The following is an 18,380-nucleotide window of genomic DNA, read 5'->3' as shown; positions in this document are numbered from 1 at the left end:
TAGTTCAAAGTAAAAGCATGTATTTTATATTCCCAACTTATTCACCATTTAACCATTGAATTAATTATTCACAGTATAGATCCAGCTGTGATTGAAGCATGACTACACACCTGGTAATACATACACAATGCTGTTTGTTGAATAAGAGTTTAAGTAATATTTCCAGAGATTTTATGTATCTTTGCCAAAAAGGGTTAAAAATCTGCAAAAAGAGTTGAATAGGATTTACCAGTGTTTACGGGGTTTGTGAAGAGACTTTCTTGTGCTACACAGTACTGAAGTGTAGGTGTTTGTCTCAGTGTGACTGGGAGGTGGAAATTAAACTGAATTCATTTGATTTTCCACAATCAACATAGGATTTTATAACATACTTGCATGCTGTCGTCATAAAACTAGACACGTAAGTAAGATTACTCTAGAAGTAAACAATAAAAAGCAATGTATGGCAAATGACCATACCTCAAAACCTGGCTGATCAAACTCAGGAAAGAACATACCTTGTTAAAGCCTCCAGCAATCCAATTTAAAGTTACTCAGACTATCACTGGACAGTACAGCAGAAAAGCCAGCAAAGCAAGCAAGACGTCAGTATTTCTGCTTCATTTAGATTCTAGTCAGGGTACAAGTGTGAGCCTGATATTATAGTAATGTTAATGAGCAAAAACAATTTTAGTATTAAAAAAAAATTGAATTTAATGTGCAAGTCATTAACTTCACTTTGACACCCTTGAAAAATTACATTACACAAGCATTCTGCAGCATGACCTCTGAACTCATATTTGACTACATAATCACATGACGATACAATTACCTACTGTATTGAGATGCCACCCTGTGCACTGTTTCAAGCAGTCCACTCTTACTGCATCAGCACATAACCCTGGTTTACAAAAAGAGAAGCAGTCTAGCAGCAACTGGAATCAAGCACATTTAGCATAGTCAATTTTAAACACCTGTACTCCTACAGCACAGTGATATAAAAAAAAGGCACATTGGCCACATTATATGATTCATCATAATGATCCAAACTCTGAATCTGTCTATACAAAAATATACATATAGTATTTGTGCAGTGAACAGGCTCACTCAGAAACACAACATTGCACAATAAAAACTACACAACTCTTCAACATCCAGCCTCAAAAGAGGCCAGATATTTTGGGACAAACACTTATTTGGACATGCCTTTATAAAATAAAAAAAATTCTCTTTGCTCATTCCAGCTACAATAAATTGTTCACCAACACCATATTGGTTATCTGATTTCTTCTAGGCAGAGACTTAAAGATGGTTCTGTTAGTGACCATTTTAATCCATGTGAGCAGAAGGCACTTAACCAAGGGCGAAGCTACTGCACCCGGCAGTGGATCCCAGGCACTGCAGGCCTGGTCCTCACCAGCTCACAGCACAGCAACTCAGACCCATTTAGTGTCCACTCCCTAAGGCAAAGCTGCCGTGTTGGGTCCACCTCACTCTGGTCCAGTTTACATAGGTTTTTCATCTAAGGTAGGAGGAGCTGGCGGTGTGTGTGTTTCAGAATGAACGGATGCTTTTGGCCTGAGATGAACTGTTGGAGATTCTGAGGCAAATGTGGGACTGTTCAAGTCAGTCTGTGTGGACAATGCTGCCACTGTCTGAACTGGCAAATGTGAAGATACAGGCTCATCTGGTGATATAGAGTGCACTGACTCAGCAGGTGCTGTGAGAGTTGCCACTGGCTGCAGTGAATGTGCAGGCTCCTTGGCCGGTGAGGAGGGTTGAGATGTTTGTGTTGGCAGCTGCTGAGTACATGATTCATTTTGTCTTTGTAGATCTGGGTGTGTGCACTGTGCTGGCATTTTTGCCAGCAGCTCTGCAGTTGAGTAGTAAGGCAGGAACAGCCTCTCAGATGCACAGGTCCGCATAGCCAAATAGGTGTGCATCAGAAGGTGGGGGAAGCGGGAAGTGAAGTAGGAGACAAAGTCATCAGGGATGGAGCCCAAAGTCTCCTGTACCTCAGCAGGCAACTCTCGGTAATGATGTTTCTGTTGAGAGAAGGTCAAGCATTATATCTAACTGTGGAAACCAATTTATTTTATTACAAAATAGTATATCATAGCCATGAGAATATACACTTACCTTGTTTCTCATTGCACGCAGCAGGTCTCGGACTGACCCACCCTTATATGAACGAAATTTCCGCAAATCTGCCAAACAGAGAAAGAAAACCTGTGGTGTCAAACACAGACTGAATCCATAACCATTAACCAACAGGGAAACAATAAACATGAAATCCTGGAATAATGCAGCTGTCTTAGTCCATCCTGTAACTGAAGCTGCCAAAATTTCACTGATCAGTGCAAAGTCTTAAATAACAGCACCATCAAACTTTATAAGTTGTGTTTTATTCAAATAACATTCAGCATGCTTAACCTTATGTAAAGGCCACTTTTACATTTATGAAACCAGTCATCTAAGGGAAAAACAATTTCTCCTTCCAGGCAACAATAGAATTACTGCAAAGAGCATCAGCTTCTAATACTTAAGGATGGCAGTGCTGACAGGAAGCTGCAGCCTGTAGTGCAACATTTCCTGCTGACAATATACAGCATTCAGTGCAAATATGAATCAGCATCATTTATCACATTTCTCCAACTTGCTCTAAAATGAGGAGTGAGGCCAGTGAAGTTTGAAGCAACACAAGAAACTGGACAAACATTCAACATGTGGATCCAGGAGCTTGTATCTGACATGTTTTTACCTGTCTGCAGTGGCACTGTGATATGCTCTCTCCAGTCACACTTGACAACAGCCCTCCCACCTCTCTCTAAGTGTCTGACAATTGGACCGTCCAGTGGTTCCTTTTCTATTCTGTCACTCACATCCTGTAAGAACCACAAAATACTGTGAGTGAATTACAGTAAAAATGACTGGCAGCCTGCAGTCCCATTGTCATTAGAAACACAATTTTAGAGGTAACTATAATATAAAAAGTGACTGACCTGAAAGAACTGTAGCTCTTTCTCCAGGCTCCAGAAGAAAGGGTGTTTGAGTATACTCTCAGCTGAAGGTCTGCTATGTGGCTCCATGCTCAACATCTGCTCTATTAGAGCTCTAGCTACAATGTCTCCTGTAATTTTTTTTTCATTGAAAAGATTATCAAAGAATATTCCCCACAGCTGTACCACACACATAACAAAGCACACAATCATCCTCAGTAAATATCTACATTTACCAGAAGATACAAAACTGATGTTACACACATTTGGAAATGATCTGAGACCAGAAAACCAGAAATTAAGGTCTCACCATGTTTGTCAGTTTGCAGATGGTCAAGGCTGTATCTGCCCATCAGGATGTTTGCTTGTCTCTGCAGAGACTTGCCAAAAGGATGGCTTCCCTGGGACACCACGTAGTAAAACACACAACCAGCAGAGAAGATATCAACAGTGCAAGTCTACAAGAGAAGAAAGAACAAAGCTTAGAAGGAGGCCCCAGTGCGACATTATCATGGAATACCAAACTTCAGTTGTCTCCACTGATGAATTTTATCACACTACTGAAAGAGCACATTGCAGAGTTGTGGTATTTAACAATCCTTACAACAGCCATGAGAAAGCTGTTCCTACATCACTGACTTACCGGGTTGTCTTTGCAGTCCTCACTGAGAACCTCTGGGGCAATCCAGCCCTCAGTGCCTGGTACCCCAGATCTTCTACTGAAACTGTGGCGGCCTGCTGCTAACTTCTTACACAAACCAAAGTCTGAGATCATGGCCCGGACTCGACCATGGGCATTAGGCATAGACACCAAGATGTTGTGTGGTTTCAAATCTCTGTGAACTGAAGGAAAAATATGAAGGTGAGAAGACAAAAAAAAAAACAACCCCAAAACAAGCTGCCCCTGATGTTAGTGATGCAGCCATTGTTTAGTAATGCAAAAACAAGAACTAATATAAACATGAAAGTGATTTTTATTCAGTGATGATACCGATATTGAGGGAGTGCAGATGGGCCAGTCCTGACATGGTCTGCTGAAGCAGTGTGACTGGCTCTAGTCCATGACGGTTGAAATCTTTCCTCTCCACATACTAAAGAGAACAACAGCACTTAGTGAACTCTAATATAAAGAAGTGCCTAATTTGATACAGATTGACACTGTATACACATATATAAACTAAATTCATTTTATCATGAGCACAGATTAAAACAAGGATTTAGCTTTAGCTGAAGAACAAAACAAAATTGAATAATCTTTATCAAGACTCCTAGAAATTGAATTATTCAGCCATTTATTACCTCCTGAAGTGAGGCTGCACACAGTTCAATGGCGATGTACTGGAACTGACGGTCCCTCTCAGTGCAGAAGTAGCGGATGACGTTTGGGTGCTCGTCTGACTCCCTCAGCAGCTGGACTTCTCTGTCGGCAAAGCTGAAGCACTCCGGGAGAATTCTCTTCACTGCCACTGGACGGTTGTCAAACTGACCCCTTATAGTTATACAATAGAAATACAAAGCTGTAACGATATTTTTACAAATAAAACCAAAATTATGAAAATTACTGGGCGATCAGTAAACTTACTTGTACACAATGGTACCTTCAGCACCATGACCTAAGACCTCTTTTGGATGGAAAGTTATGTTGCCCACTCTGACAACATTGGAGTCCTCCTCTGTTAAGACAAATACATAATATAAGACAACCAAAACTGGTATGAAACCTAGAACAAGCACGATCAAAGAAAGGACGTGCAACTTGCCGATCTTTACCTCCATCTTCGTGCTCATTGGCTGAATTGCACAGCTCAGACACTGACAGGTTGGAGTGGTTGGAGGCACGGGGAGTAACATTGGGGCTGCTGTGGTCTGAGCATTCAGAGCGAGTGGGGGCCACCTCCATGTAGTCACTGTCTGGGGCCAAACCAAGGCCCACATCTGCAGATGGAAATGGCTGCTGCCTCTGGAGCAGCTCCAACCTTTCCTCCATCTGTCTCTGGAACTGCTGGTGCTGCAGCTGCTGCTGCTTATGCACACTCTGTGGCAGAACAGAACACTATATCTAAGTCCCTTTAGAAGAGGCCTCATAACATTTCTTCTACCACTAATTTCTGTGTCAACATTTTGTAGTGGCAGGTGGAGGTGTTTGACTTACTTTGGGGTAGGTGATCACAAAGGCCACCCATCCAGCCAGGAGGAAAGTGGAGAAGATGATGGTGGCCATGTCTTTAAGCATAGAGTCCACAGGGGCTTCTAGACGTAGAGTGCGACCACTGGCCCCAGGTTCTTGGATTGATGTTTCAGGCAGAGGAGAAGTAGGACCATCATCCATGCCACTATCATTCACCTTCTGCAACACAGAGAGAGGGTGTAGCAGAAGTGAGCACAGTGAGGAAGAGGTGCTTTAATATAAAGGTTTCTAAAAATATATCTTACTGATCACACAATGACACAAACCTCCTCTACTTTTTTCTCAGTGGTTGGTGGGATGACATTGCCTTGATTGCGAGGGAAGTTGTCAGGGAACTTTTCCAAGATCTTGGTGTGAGCTTCAGGTGGCGTCTCATGATGACCTGGAAAGCAGAAAGAATTAACTCATTAAATCGTGGGCATTAAACTTGAGCCAAACACTAACTTCAGTTGTGATACTTGGGAGAATTTATAGTTTCATGTTTTATATCATCCAGCAGAGGGCAGCCTCAGTACAACACAGTCAAAATGCAACAAACCATTAGATGCATCACCGTGAGGTGAATAGTAATGAAAGTGAACCCTCCCAACATACAGTAGTAACAACATAAAAATCTTTCATGATGTTAAACATTTGTGCATGAATTACTAGTTTAACCATTTTATGTGATATCCCTAAAACCCTTTTTCATCGCACCAGGTAAGAAGATAGAAGACCTAATATAACCAGCTGATATATGTACTCATGTAATACCTATGAGGAGCAAGTAGTTCCTCATGAAGTTGATTCGGTTTCGCTCCCGAAGTGCAGCGTTGAACTTCACACTGGTGCTAGGTGTAATGACACACTCCTTGTCCTCTTCAGTCTCCTGGCTATCAGGACCCTCCAGCATGGGGAAGGTGCTACCACGAGGCTGTGTGGACATACACAAATATGTATATCCAGACGTATTTCCTGTCACTTACTTAAGAAGAAGAAGAAGAAGAAAAAAAAAAAAACAAACAGGCAGTATTTCTCTAATAACATTAAACTACTACTCCAGGGAGCCAAGCCTGTGAGGCAAAGTGACTCAAGCTAGGGCAAACTACAACAAAACTGTAACAGGATGTATAAATATGACATCACTGGTATACCTAGAAATCACTCACCAAAAACAATGAGTAAGGTACCATAAAATAATTAGATAAATTACCAGGAATGTTTGACTTAATACAAAACATGCTCATATTTTAAACAGTAAATCTACACATTACATGTTCATGTCCACTGACATGGACTGTGTTCTGCTTAAATGAAGATAAGCATGTAACTGTCACTCACCACCACAGTAACGCCATCATGCACCAGGGATGGAGAGGCATAAAGACTAGTGGAGTATTTACCTACGTATAAGGTGGCCCTGAAAGAGAAACAATTAGACGATCACTTGTGTTACTTGGAAGTGTGAAACAGTACAGTCTTGAAAAAAAAGGAGGATATTTAACATTAAAAATTTTAAAATCAGAAAACATTTCAACCACTGAAAGTCCTACTTCAAAAGAAGAAGGTGTCAACACAACATACAAATAGAAACCTGTACTGCTTTGTTAAACCACAGCTGAAACCTGGCCCTTTAGCAACTATTTTTTTAAGTGCTACATATCTAGACTCCATCCAAATATTAAGCAATCTTGCACAAGTAAGCTTTTGTTAATTACAGACCTTCAGTAATTTAGGGTTTTATGATTCACAGGCTAAAAAAGCCCAAACATGTTAAAGAGAACCCTTGGCTTTTTCTCCAAGCAGTGTTTAAGAGTATGAAAGGCAAAAAAAAGATGAAGAATACAAGGGAGAAATGCGTAAATGATAAAAAAAGCACATTATTACACTCTGCTTACATGAACTTATTCTTGGGCTTCTGCTCTTTGGGAAATGGGTATTTCCATTGAGTAATGCGACCAACCTCTCCTGACATGAAAGTAAGGTAACGCAGAGTTTCTACAGCCACATTAGTATGGGGAACTTTGCGGAGGCCCTCGCGTTGCCAGATATATATGGCCACCACTGGTGAGTTGTAGTTCTGGACCCACTGAACGTCTCCAGATTCATTGTCCACAGTCACCACAAGGCCATCACCATTGGACACAAAATGAGCCATCTCTGTAGGGTGGGAGAGATCAAAAAGCAGATTAGTAATGTCAATCAGAAACCCATGTCACAAAAAAGTCAGTGTCCAGGAGTCTTACTATATTTGGTGTCTTCATCAGGAAGGGTGGAGGCGTAGTCAGAATAGGTGGCGTTCCAGCGCAATTCTCTGCTCTTTGTGTCATACATGGTGATGGTGTACTCTAACAGATGAACAAAAGCAACTTTTTCACACAGCTTTGCTTTCCTTAGGTTACATATACCACAGTCAAGCTGTGAGTATCTATTTCTCAGTGTAATAAATTTCCTCAAACAAATAAGATTCATAGAATGGAAAACTGAGACAATGTAAGAAACCAAACAGTGTGTATATGCTGTTGGATGATAAAGTGAGCTTTGACTTGACATGCCCGTTAAAAATTTATAGCAAGTATTCAATTTACAGGGCTCCTGTGCTCAAGGTACTGGACTGTGATTACCATCCCAGCTTCCCCAGATGTTAAACAGAATGGAGACAGGGGGAGGGCTCTTATCTTGTTATAGAGGGGGTAGGGGTAGCAGTACAGCTTGAGTTAAAAAAGGGCTAGCCAACAGTCTGGGATGGAACATGGCAGACAACAGGTCTGCTAATTAGCCAAATGAATCAACAGTGGGTTGGGCTGGTAAGGTAAGACTAAAAATGAGCTGAACTTGTGTTGCTGGATTAATTGGGTTTTTGTTTACCTGTGCGCCCTAGATAGAGAAGAGATGAAGAGGGACACAGCATCTCCGCAAAGGAGGAAGTCAAGGTCTGCTGTTTCTCACCAGTCAGCAGGTCTACCACATACCACAGATCTTGCTTCTTACCTGCACATAAACAATATCATTTACCTCTGCAATGACATTTCATTGACTTTTGACCAAAGCACATCTTAAAAATTACTTCTGAAACTTTACAACTTAATTAATACAACAGAACAACTGAATGAATATGTTATAGGCTTAATATTGTCATTCTGTTGCTACATATTGTAATTGTACAACGGATACTTCTGTTTACTGTTTAAATATGACACTTATTGAATACCTACTGACCCAGCAAGATGCTGCGTTTCAGAAAGTTTCCATATTTTTTCTTCTCAAGCTCTTATTTGGCCTATCTAAAAATCACTGCTAGTGATGGTTGTTAACCATTCTGTCATTAAAATGACCAGCCCTAAGGCCTCTCACCTGTTTTGACAATGGAGGGAGTGACAAAAACACCCTAATGATAGTTTACTATGGATAAATGTGACAACCATAAATTAAGTAATGTCTGGCCTAAGAATTTCTACAAAATGCCCTTGGCAAATAAATCGCATTCATTTACAGAGTAAGAATTCAAGCTCATAGCATTTTCAGACTGTTCCATCTCAAATATGCTTTGTGCTGGCTGCAGCTTCAGTTAAATGAAAACAAAAGCTTCAGTGATAATGACTGTGGAGAGGCAAATGTCACCCGCTCCCTTTAAACAATGACAGTCACTATGGCAGATTACTTTTCCTCAGTTAACTGCTGTAAATTCAAAAGAGCACAGGCTACAACCGCAGGCTGAGTGGAACATGGAGGCACTGTAACATATTCGGTTAAAGCCAGATAACATCTGTTCATTTAGGTAAGGGATCACTCTGGCACATGGACTGCACCCATTTATGGATAAAGAAACTCATGACCTCAATTCAGAACCATCTCTTATTCAAACTGTTCAAATGTCACTGTGGTCAATAAAAAAGGCAATGGTAGCAGACTAATTAATGTGTTTAATCAAAAGCCATTATTTCTATTTGAGAATCAGCCTTACCCATGTAAAGGATTCCATCAGAACTGCGACAGGGAGAGGCCTGGACCAGTTCAGGAATTGTGAACGGTAGTTTCTGTTTGAGCAAAATGAATAAATATCAGTGTACAATAAAATCCTATATATGTTAATGTATATATGGTTGCAATGGCAAAATTATGCTGCATTATTCAGCATGACTTGCCTACAAAAAAAAGCATATACAAGTCATGTTTTTCACAGAACAAGGAAGTTTTTCTTACAACAGAGGGGAGATATCATTTATGATATTCACTTATTTCCTCTTACTGTGAGGCCTTCGTTGTTCTTTCCTCCCAGAGAGTATAGGCTGCCATCATTGGGGTCTGGCAGAAAAGCTGGCCTGGTGGTAAGAGTAAAGAAGATGAAGCATATTGAGACCAGTACAAGGAAACTATGAAAGCAATTAGTCTGGCAAGACAAGCTCAACAGGTTACCATATCCACTTGCATTAACTGTCTTTTTTTTTTTTTTTTTTTTTTTAAACAGAGGCTCAACACACAAGGATATAAAAAAATGAGCTGAAAAATTATGACCAATCCTGGCTAATATGTTTGTTCATGTGCTACCATTGTTCATGTGCTACATGGATCCAGAAAACCCATAAAGGTGTCTCCTGCATGCAACACATAGGCTATGAGAACCAGCAATGTTACACTGTTTCATTTATCAGTAGTCATAATGTTTTGGCTCATAGGTGTATTCGTGCGCACCCAAGCGGGAAAAGATACATACTCTGCCACATGTGTGGGGACCTGAAGAACTGGATCTGTGAGGAGACAAGATGCAAGTCAGGACTGACAAGAACGTTAACCAACAAAAGAAAGTATGGTCATTAGCTGATGAGCAAGAGAACGACATGAACATTAGTGACATTCAACTGCACAGAAGACAAAGTCCAAATGAAAACCAATTCCCTTGGGGCAAACACAAAAGGCAAACAGTCATGTTGGCAACAACCCTTCTGTAAATAAGTCAAGAATGTAAAAACTATGGGAAAATAAAATGAATTATGTAAAACATTGGTATTGGACATATCCTCTAAAAACTACTCCATCTTAAATTGTTGATGAACTTACTGACGTACTAAAACCAACAAACCAAAGGGATCTTCTACAGACAGTAGATTTTACTGTTACCTGACACTAGCAGCTTGTTTGAGACACATGACATTTTTATCCAAATTACATTAACATTATCCAATAAATTTAGGTTCTTTGCAGGGAGTGCTTGCTGGGAAGGATGGAAAAAGTCCTTCAAAAATATAAAATGAATGGTCACCTATTGCGTAGAAGTTCAAATATCAGTGTGGTTCTGTAAATCAATGAAAGTTAAAACTACTGCGCGTCTTTGAGACAGGAGCGAAAGCATGAAGCCCAAACCTTCATTGCTACTAGACAAACACACACCTCTCCAGAGTGTGAACATACAGGGCGTGGACCAGATAGTGCTGATCTCTGGAGGTGCCCTAAGGGGTCAACAATAACAGGGAGGCCCAGGATTATCCAAAGGTGATCAATGACTGTTGTACTCCAGAAGCAACAGCATTCATCAACTGAAATTGCAGAGGGTGGTGAGAAAACAATAGTTCTCTGCATTAACAGAAAAGCTGTTAACAGTGGTTGGCCGAAATACAAATATGTGTTTGTAAAGGCAGTGGGGAGCGACAAGCAAACAATAAGAAGATTGGCTGATTTGTACTGTTTTGGTCCAGGGAAAAGATTGCTTCTTTTCCTTTACCATGTGGGAGTAAGGTTGCCTGAGTGGAGCAAACAGCAGGTGTGTGCCTGGTACAGAACTGGTCAAATTTATATTCAATAGCTCTTCCAGAAAAGCAAACAACGTGGAGGAAGCAGCCTCTGCTTCTAAATATTAATGACCTGAGCATTAGGTGGAACTAACAGAACACATGAGCTCAAAACAGTTTTTTCCACAGTTTACAGCATGAGTTTGCTGAAGAAAAAGTGATAAAATGTATGTATCAAAACAGAAAAAAATCTTTAATTTCCATGTTTTTTAATCTACGAAAGATAAACATCCCATAACAAGAGTAACTGCCTGTTTTTGTCCACACACATTAACCAGTAATCATTCAATCTATCTTATGTAATATATATTCTGAATGTATAATACAATCACATTAACATAGTGACCATAGCACATGCTGTGGACCTGTGATACTACAGCATGCTGCTTACTGATTCCCACTCTGACCTTCATTACAGGCTATATTTGCCTCTCTCTTGGTTAATAATTACCCAGTTTCCATGCCTAACAGAACAGCTGTTTCCTCAAGTAATGCCTTTCCTTCATAAATATAATTAAAAAATAATAATTATGGGTATGGATTTATTGAAAATATAGCCCTTACTGACTACTGTGTTTAAAATAAATAATAGTTTATAATCCCTGCACATTATTATACAATAATAATGATGTGGGCAGCATACAAAAGTACTTTTGTTGTACAAATATAACCTGAAGAAGAAAATGTGACTACAAAAAGAAACTTGATAGTTACACTCCACTCAAGACTTCGCCTCTTACCTTCTTTCAGAGTCCACTTGATAGAGCCTGATTTCTTGCTAACAGCGTGCAGGTTTCCATCCAGGGTGGACACAAAGAGCAGGCTTTCAGGAAGGGAAACTGTACTGGCACTACTGAACCCCTACAGAAACACAATATAAAAACCAAGGAGAGTTACTTTAAGAAACCACATGTCTACTCAACCCTAGAAATGCCTGATAAACATATTCATAATGTACATGAATCAAAGTGATGATCATCTGCAATGTGCTGAAATGACATCATGTCCATGAAAACATTTATACAGTGATGTGACCTGACAGAAGATATCTAACTGTTCGACAAATGTTACTGCATTGTGGAATCAAAGGCCTATTTTCAGTATAGTAAGCCTTTTGCTAGAAGGTTGGTGGGATGGTTGGCTGCCCCAGTAAGCATTCCACATTGCCTGCTTTACAAATCAATCAACTTCAAATCAATACTTTCCAACGACAGTTAAAGAAGACACTAGGAGGCTGTCAGTCTAGGTAAGTGGGGGCAGGTTGCTGGATGAGGACTTAAAGTAACAGTCTAAGCCAAGGGTTGCAACCTTCAGCATTACACTCATGCAACTACCCAGCATACCCTATAAGGATGGTTTGGATTGTTGAATGGTTTTCACAGTGAACTGAATGTAGAGAGTGCTGCAACTTTCCTCTGCACAGATGAACAGTGGGCTGATGGACCATATGGGCACCCTTCTTTCCAGAACAGAAAGATACAGGGAAGATAACCAGACATAGGAGCACTTGGGTAGGTGACAGAAGTACAGAGTACATGTGAAAAGTTACAAAGAGAAAAAATATGCAGAAATCCAAAACCTGAACCTAAAACCACATCCGCAGTTAAGTGACCCAGCCTCATGACTTAGTTTAAGCCAGAATTAACAACACGGTGGGTGGTGTGCAGACTGCTATGGAATTCTAAAAACGCTTGATAACCAGAGAAGGCCGTCACACACACATCCTGTGCTCTTCTACATTTTCTTAAGAATTACAGATCACAGACAGAAGGTTTCACATTGCAGGCAAATACCACAAATCTTTTACATTAAGATACCAGGCATTTTTATTTAAAATTATTTCCAGTTACCTTATTTTCTGACAAGTTTATACAACACTTTTTATGGGAATGCCACTAAAACTGACAACTTTAACACTGGAGTCTACTGTTGAGGTGAAAATCTTCTGCGTAAACACACAAACATACACATGGAGCTTCATGACACTATTCCGTCTGTGTACACACACACACAAAGCTGGACCCCAGACCCCAGACCCCATTCTCCTGCCGAACCACAACAGTACTGACAAGCATCCCTGACTAATCTTCCTGGAAAGGTCACTGAGGACATTGCAAAGAGCCCCCACATAAAATGCAGATTACAAATTTATGATTACTAACAGTCTTCTGAGCATTAGCAACTTTCAAGGAGATAATGAAGGTGAGGGTTTAAATGCTCTTAAGCCAGACACAAACCAACCACCAGAGCTGCTAAATCAGGCCTGAGCACTGAGTCATTTAGGCCATTTCCTTTCAAAACCAAACATGGACCAGTTCAAGACAATAAGCGGTTATTTTGTCAAAGCTCAGTTCTTTCTACGCATGTTTTCTTCTGCTTAAATTTGGAAAAATACAAGCATATTGTAATTGTTCCAACAGAAACCAAGGCCAAAAAAAAACCCGGTGAACTGAAAGCTTTGCTCTATCTACAGAAAGAAACCGAATCCTTCCACATTTGCCTGCACCAGTCTCAGATTCTATTCACACATTTCAGTCAGTATTATGCACCTGTGGCTGTTCCCACAAGCATCACACAACTGTACTAGGAGAATGACAACTGTGAATCATCTGCCCCCCAATAACCTCTATCAGGGTTCTTGGTTTCATAAGCAAGTATCTTCCAAAACATCTGTTACCCTACTAGTTTTGGATGAAAACTGATAGTCAACAACTGCTGAATACAGTGCCAGGCTTTCCAATGTTTGGCTGCTCAGTGTGTGTGTGTGTGTGTGTGTGTGTGTGTGTGTGTGTGTGTGTGTGTGTGTGTGTGTGTGTGTGTGTGTGTGTGTGTGAGAGAGCATGTACATTATAAAGCTTTTTAGGAAGACTGAAACACTGGGGCACTCCCTTTCATTTCCTTATTCTGTTGGGGGAAATATTTATGTATTGTGTAAGGAAGTTACATAATACTACAGAACTGGGCAAAAGCAAAATAAAGTTCTGTGGTCTTCAGTTTCCCTTCTGCAAAAAGGTTAGACATGGCTTAAAGAGACACTGACTACATTGCTCTTAACACTGATCTCGCAGCAGCAGGCTAGAGTGTCATTATGTTGCTTAGTGTCTTGTGTGGCAGACCAATGAGTTTTTGAATGCTTCATCAACTTGTGACTAAATGACGTTGGTGGGATTTGATAACATGAATAACTTCCATATTTATTGCCAGATAAACCAGCAGTGTCATCTGCAAGTCTAATATAGTCTTCTGTTTGGCTGTGTCATTGAGAGATGCATGCAGGGGAGAGACGCAGACATATCATCTTTAAGATAAGAGCGTGACTCCCAAATGTAGTGAAATAAAAACAACAACTAGCAGTTACTTATTTTATGCTGACAACTACGACTTCCACCTTTGACTTGTGTGCAGAAATAAGCAGCTTGTTTGCAGCTTGCTTGGGTGCAAAGCAAAAACCAACACAGGAACCAAGAAATACTTATCACACCACTGGTTACTTATCAGAGGAGGTGTAATAAAGCAACAGCTTCAAGTAACCAAAAATATATTTGGAAAATCAATGAAGAAATCCCTTTAAGTACATGCAGAACTGTGTGTACTGTCACATTAAGAACAAAAAGAACCGCCCGATAAACCATCAGTCAAATATTAAAGGGCTGTGTGAAAATGACAGGCTTGAGGTTTAATTTCCTCCAGTCTCAGAGAGAATAATTAGGGAATAGAGAAGAATTTTAGTATAATAAAACTAGTGCAGACCTCTGCCATGGGGAGATGCCAGTGTTGAAACTTAAATACGTTCCTTCCAACACAGTCTATCAGTTGCTTTCTACAAGTATGTTGCTTCAGTGTTTCGGGATGTCACATATTGGCCCTCATTCAGGAAACATCTATCTACTTCTGTTATAAGCCAGTGTAAGATCACAAGTTCTTTATTTCAATTTAAAACTGAAAAGAAGTGTGGTTATTACAACAGCAATGGAATTAGGTATAGCTGACGGACACATTGTCTAATTTCATTTAGAAGTGTTATTGGAAATATTAGTGTGATGATGAGCGGCGGACAGATGCCATGTGAGTCATGTGCATAATCAGTGAAGCAGCTCCTAAAAACAAACTAATGGCTGATGAAACAGCTACATTTTAGTTACTGGTACATCCTCCATACAAAGGAAAAATCAGCTGACCATAAAAATAGATTAACTGCGAATTCTGAGACAGTAAAAGGAGGTATACTGAGTCTATTCTCTGCAGCTCTGCTATTTGTATCTATCTCACACACAATGTCAATACCTTTAGATCTATCATTTGTCATCCTCATTACACCAGCACTGTCTAGCAGGCCATAGGGAAATGTGACAGATGAAAGAGCATTTTTATCTGCTGCTCAGATTAAGTAATGTACTAGCTTGGTACAAAATGGTCTCTGTCTTGAGTCTTTCTAGGGATATGGCTCAGTTTCAGTTCTAACTCCAATTTGTGCCAGCTATTGATTCTATGCTACTCTCTCTAAAACAACACTTTTGCAAATCAACAAGGTTGGTCTGTGTGATCATTTTTATCCTATGATGAAACCTCTAGATCAGAGTGGTCTGTGTCAGGATGACAATGGCCCCATGCCCAGTGCAGGATCACTGAATGTTTGATGAGTACAAAAGTGATCTGAAATATATACTATGTCCTTCACATGCATCAGATCATAACCTAATTGAACACCTATGGGAGATCTTGCGTCAGTGGTGTTCTATCACTCAAGTAGAGTGCCAAGGCCCGTCTGGCCCAACACCTAAGACTCTGTATGTTGCTTTAGTATTTGTCATCTGCATATAGATTTACATTTTTTAGAGCTTTCACTCACAAAACTGATTTTGTGGTGGTATCACATCAAACTGCATTTTGCACAGAAGCACAAATGTTTGTGTGGGTATTACGGACTGGCCTGGTGCAGCCTGTGTATCATTTAGTCAACCTAAACACTGAGAATCATGTCAGGCTTAGACAGGGAACAGATGGACCACACATACTATATCTGCACTACTAACTTCAGACAGCTGCAGAGGTATAATCAACTGAAGGCAAAGTCTTTCATAAAATGCAAAATGTAATGTGATATTATATCATCCTTTAATCTGTACCTCAGTGCAAAGACATCGGTAAAACTAAAGGTAGAAGTTTTACTGTTTGATCTACATGTGTCTTCTGCTTGTCTTTTCAAAGCATATATATTCATCATATGTGTTCATATGCAATAGTAAAGATCCAGCTATCAACACATCAACCCATCACCGCAGGGCTGCTTGGTTTTTCAGCTTGCAACATGTGCAGAGCCCTAATGTACTAAAGGTTTAAATCTAAGGCTGCTGCATACAGGATGTTTGCTCAGTCTTGTGTGAAAAGATAAGAAGTGTAAAGTGTAAACTGAGAGCACTCTGACTTTAGCATAAGGTGGAAGATTTACATTTTGATGACCTTTGTCGTAAATCAATGATATGTTGGCAAAACAATTCCCCTAAAATTTGTGACACTGGACCTTTGAATTGGAAATGGCGATAATAACAATGCAGTGCTAGTAAATTTAATTATAATGTTTCAAATAACATACAGAAGTTAGCTAACACTAATGTTAGCTTACTGGGTAAAAGCACCAGTTTTGTGTAATATGTTATTAGCTAACATTAGTGTTAGCTTACTTCTGACACGTTAAGACAACTCGCACCATACTGACATGAATAAATATTCATTAAGTGCCTCATATTTTCGCCTGGATAAAGATTAAAGACAGAAAAGTCTGTTTCTGTGAAATTAAAACGTGGTTTAGCCAGTAACTGTGAGCTAATGCTCCCGGCTCAGCTAGCTCATCCAGTTAGCCCACTTACCTTTTGTGGCAGAGCAGCGCAGCAAAGCAACGCCAAACAAAACCAGACCAGGGCCCGACTGCTCTCTGTCCAGTCCATCTTTACTGGTCTCAAACCGGGACAGACTGTTAGTCCGTCGACTACATAGAAAACGTGTTTGGGCTCACTACCAGGCGTTTACGAAACCTTCATGAACGACGCAACGTTGAAGTTATTGAGCCATCGGGGGTGAACACAACGTTAGATCCGCTTCTTCCTGAAATGAAACCGTGTGGGTTGGACTTTGGGATACACATCCACCCGGGTGCAGAAGAAGGGGGGTGTATAGTCAGGCTGAACCAATGAGAAACCGGCTCCAGGCTCCGGATGTGGTATAAAACAGATCCGGGGCAGACATTTTCTCCAGTACGCTTCGTTGAAACCATGTGTTCCCTGTTTAGACCATGTGGCCCTGAACTATCACAGTTTCAGGTCTTTGTGAAATGCGTTACATGTGTATTTTATCGGCCCTACCGCGATACATGAGAGCAGTTTGTAGAGAGATGAGTCTCAATGTGATAACGCACTCAGCGTGTTGGAGCAGTGTGACTGGGCCGCAGTGAAAACGTGGTAAGGCTGCATGATTTGCAAAAGCAGTGGATTTCCTCTTGCAGCATAATGATATTCTCTTGTAAACTTGTGTGCTGTGTTTTATTCTCTAGGTATTTGCACACCCACATGTGGACAGAAAGGTGTTGTACTTGCAGATGAAGGCCCCGTGACTGATAGTGAGTATAAACGAGTCTTAACGTCTTTATTTTGCTTCATGAATGATGAAATATTTGTGCGTTAGACTTCTGATGTGAAAGTGAAGTCAACATTCAGTCTGATCTGAGTCACTGAAATCAAACTGTGTGTTTCAATATTCAGGCTCACTCATGCATTTTGTTTTGTTTTTTCTTTTGCAGAAGCTATATTTGTGTCCATGGATCTCTGAAATAAGTAAGTAGGTGTCTTGAGCAATCTAAAATGACATTAATGGTTATGAGTGATGATCACTGTGCGTTAGACTTCTGATTATGACTGAAGAAATTTTAGCTCTGACATGACCTGCATGGAGAAATCTTTGATAAAGAGTGTTTCTGCACCACTGCTCACTAAAACCTTTCTCCTGCAGGGAGTCGGCTGTGATGTTCGAGAGTCTACTGCAAATCATGTGCCACCCTGTATATAATGCTTATGATTTCCCTGTATATTTATTTTCTGTACGAATAAAGTACTCTTCTCCAAGCTGATATAGTATTTTGTTTTATTTGACATATTTCACTAGAAAGACACTTTAAGCACTTTTTTGAACCTGGAAGGTCTTTTCATTGGCCACACGGGTCAGAAGAAGTGCGAGATCATATCATGTCTTGTTATAACTGGAGTCTCTTGGCAGTTTCACCAAGTCTCTCTTTTAAGGCAAGACACAGATGTTGGCACAGAATATTGTATATTACATTTTATGTTGGAGTCTGAAAAATGCAGTATTGGATGAATCTGGGCTCTCAAATGTTAGAATTATGTCTTTGTAGATGTATTCAGTGTTGAATCAAAATGTTTCATAAGATGACAGTTTATT

The 18,380-nt window shown here is 40.2% G+C and overlaps 1 protein-coding gene and 1 long non-coding RNA gene across 2 annotated transcripts; one reads left to right on the top strand and one right to left on the bottom strand.

The window, feature by feature from the left end:
* Positions 1 to 677: 677 nt before the first annotated feature.
* On the bottom strand, positions 678 to 17,059 carry ern1 (endoplasmic reticulum to nucleus signaling 1). The gene is made up of 22 exons (XM_026325136.2): positions 16,799 to 17,059; positions 11,672 to 11,792; positions 9,860 to 9,893; positions 9,395 to 9,467; positions 9,110 to 9,182; positions 8,014 to 8,136; positions 7,392 to 7,493; positions 7,044 to 7,305; positions 6,487 to 6,565; positions 5,920 to 6,079; positions 5,433 to 5,548; positions 5,131 to 5,325; positions 4,749 to 5,013; positions 4,561 to 4,651; positions 4,278 to 4,467; positions 3,970 to 4,069; positions 3,622 to 3,821; positions 3,289 to 3,436; positions 2,982 to 3,109; positions 2,741 to 2,864; positions 2,119 to 2,186; positions 678 to 2,024 (listed from the first exon to the last, which is right to left on the bottom strand). Exons 1-22 carry the CDS (start codon positions 16,874 to 16,876, stop codon positions 1,485 to 1,487), a joined length of 3,270 nt encoding a protein of 1,089 aa, XP_026180921.1. The 5' UTR covers positions 16,877 to 17,059; the 3' UTR covers positions 678 to 1,484.
* Positions 17,060 to 17,157: 98 nt separating this feature from the next.
* LOC113141332 (uncharacterized) lies at positions 17,158 to 18,051 on the top strand. The gene is made up of 4 exons (XR_003296734.1): positions 17,158 to 17,386; positions 17,479 to 17,544; positions 17,725 to 17,758; positions 17,934 to 18,051. It is a non-coding gene; the product is annotated as an uncharacterized LOC113141332 (long non-coding RNA).
* Positions 18,052 to 18,380: the final 329 nt, after the last annotated feature.

This window comes from Mastacembelus armatus, chromosome 8 (genome assembly GCF_900324485.2).
Source record: "Mastacembelus armatus chromosome 8, fMasArm1.2, whole genome shotgun sequence".
Taxonomy (NCBI): domain Eukaryota; kingdom Metazoa; phylum Chordata; class Actinopteri; order Synbranchiformes; family Mastacembelidae; genus Mastacembelus; species Mastacembelus armatus.
Note: the sequence above shows the minus strand (reverse complement) of the source record. Positions and strands in the feature narration are given on the sequence as shown.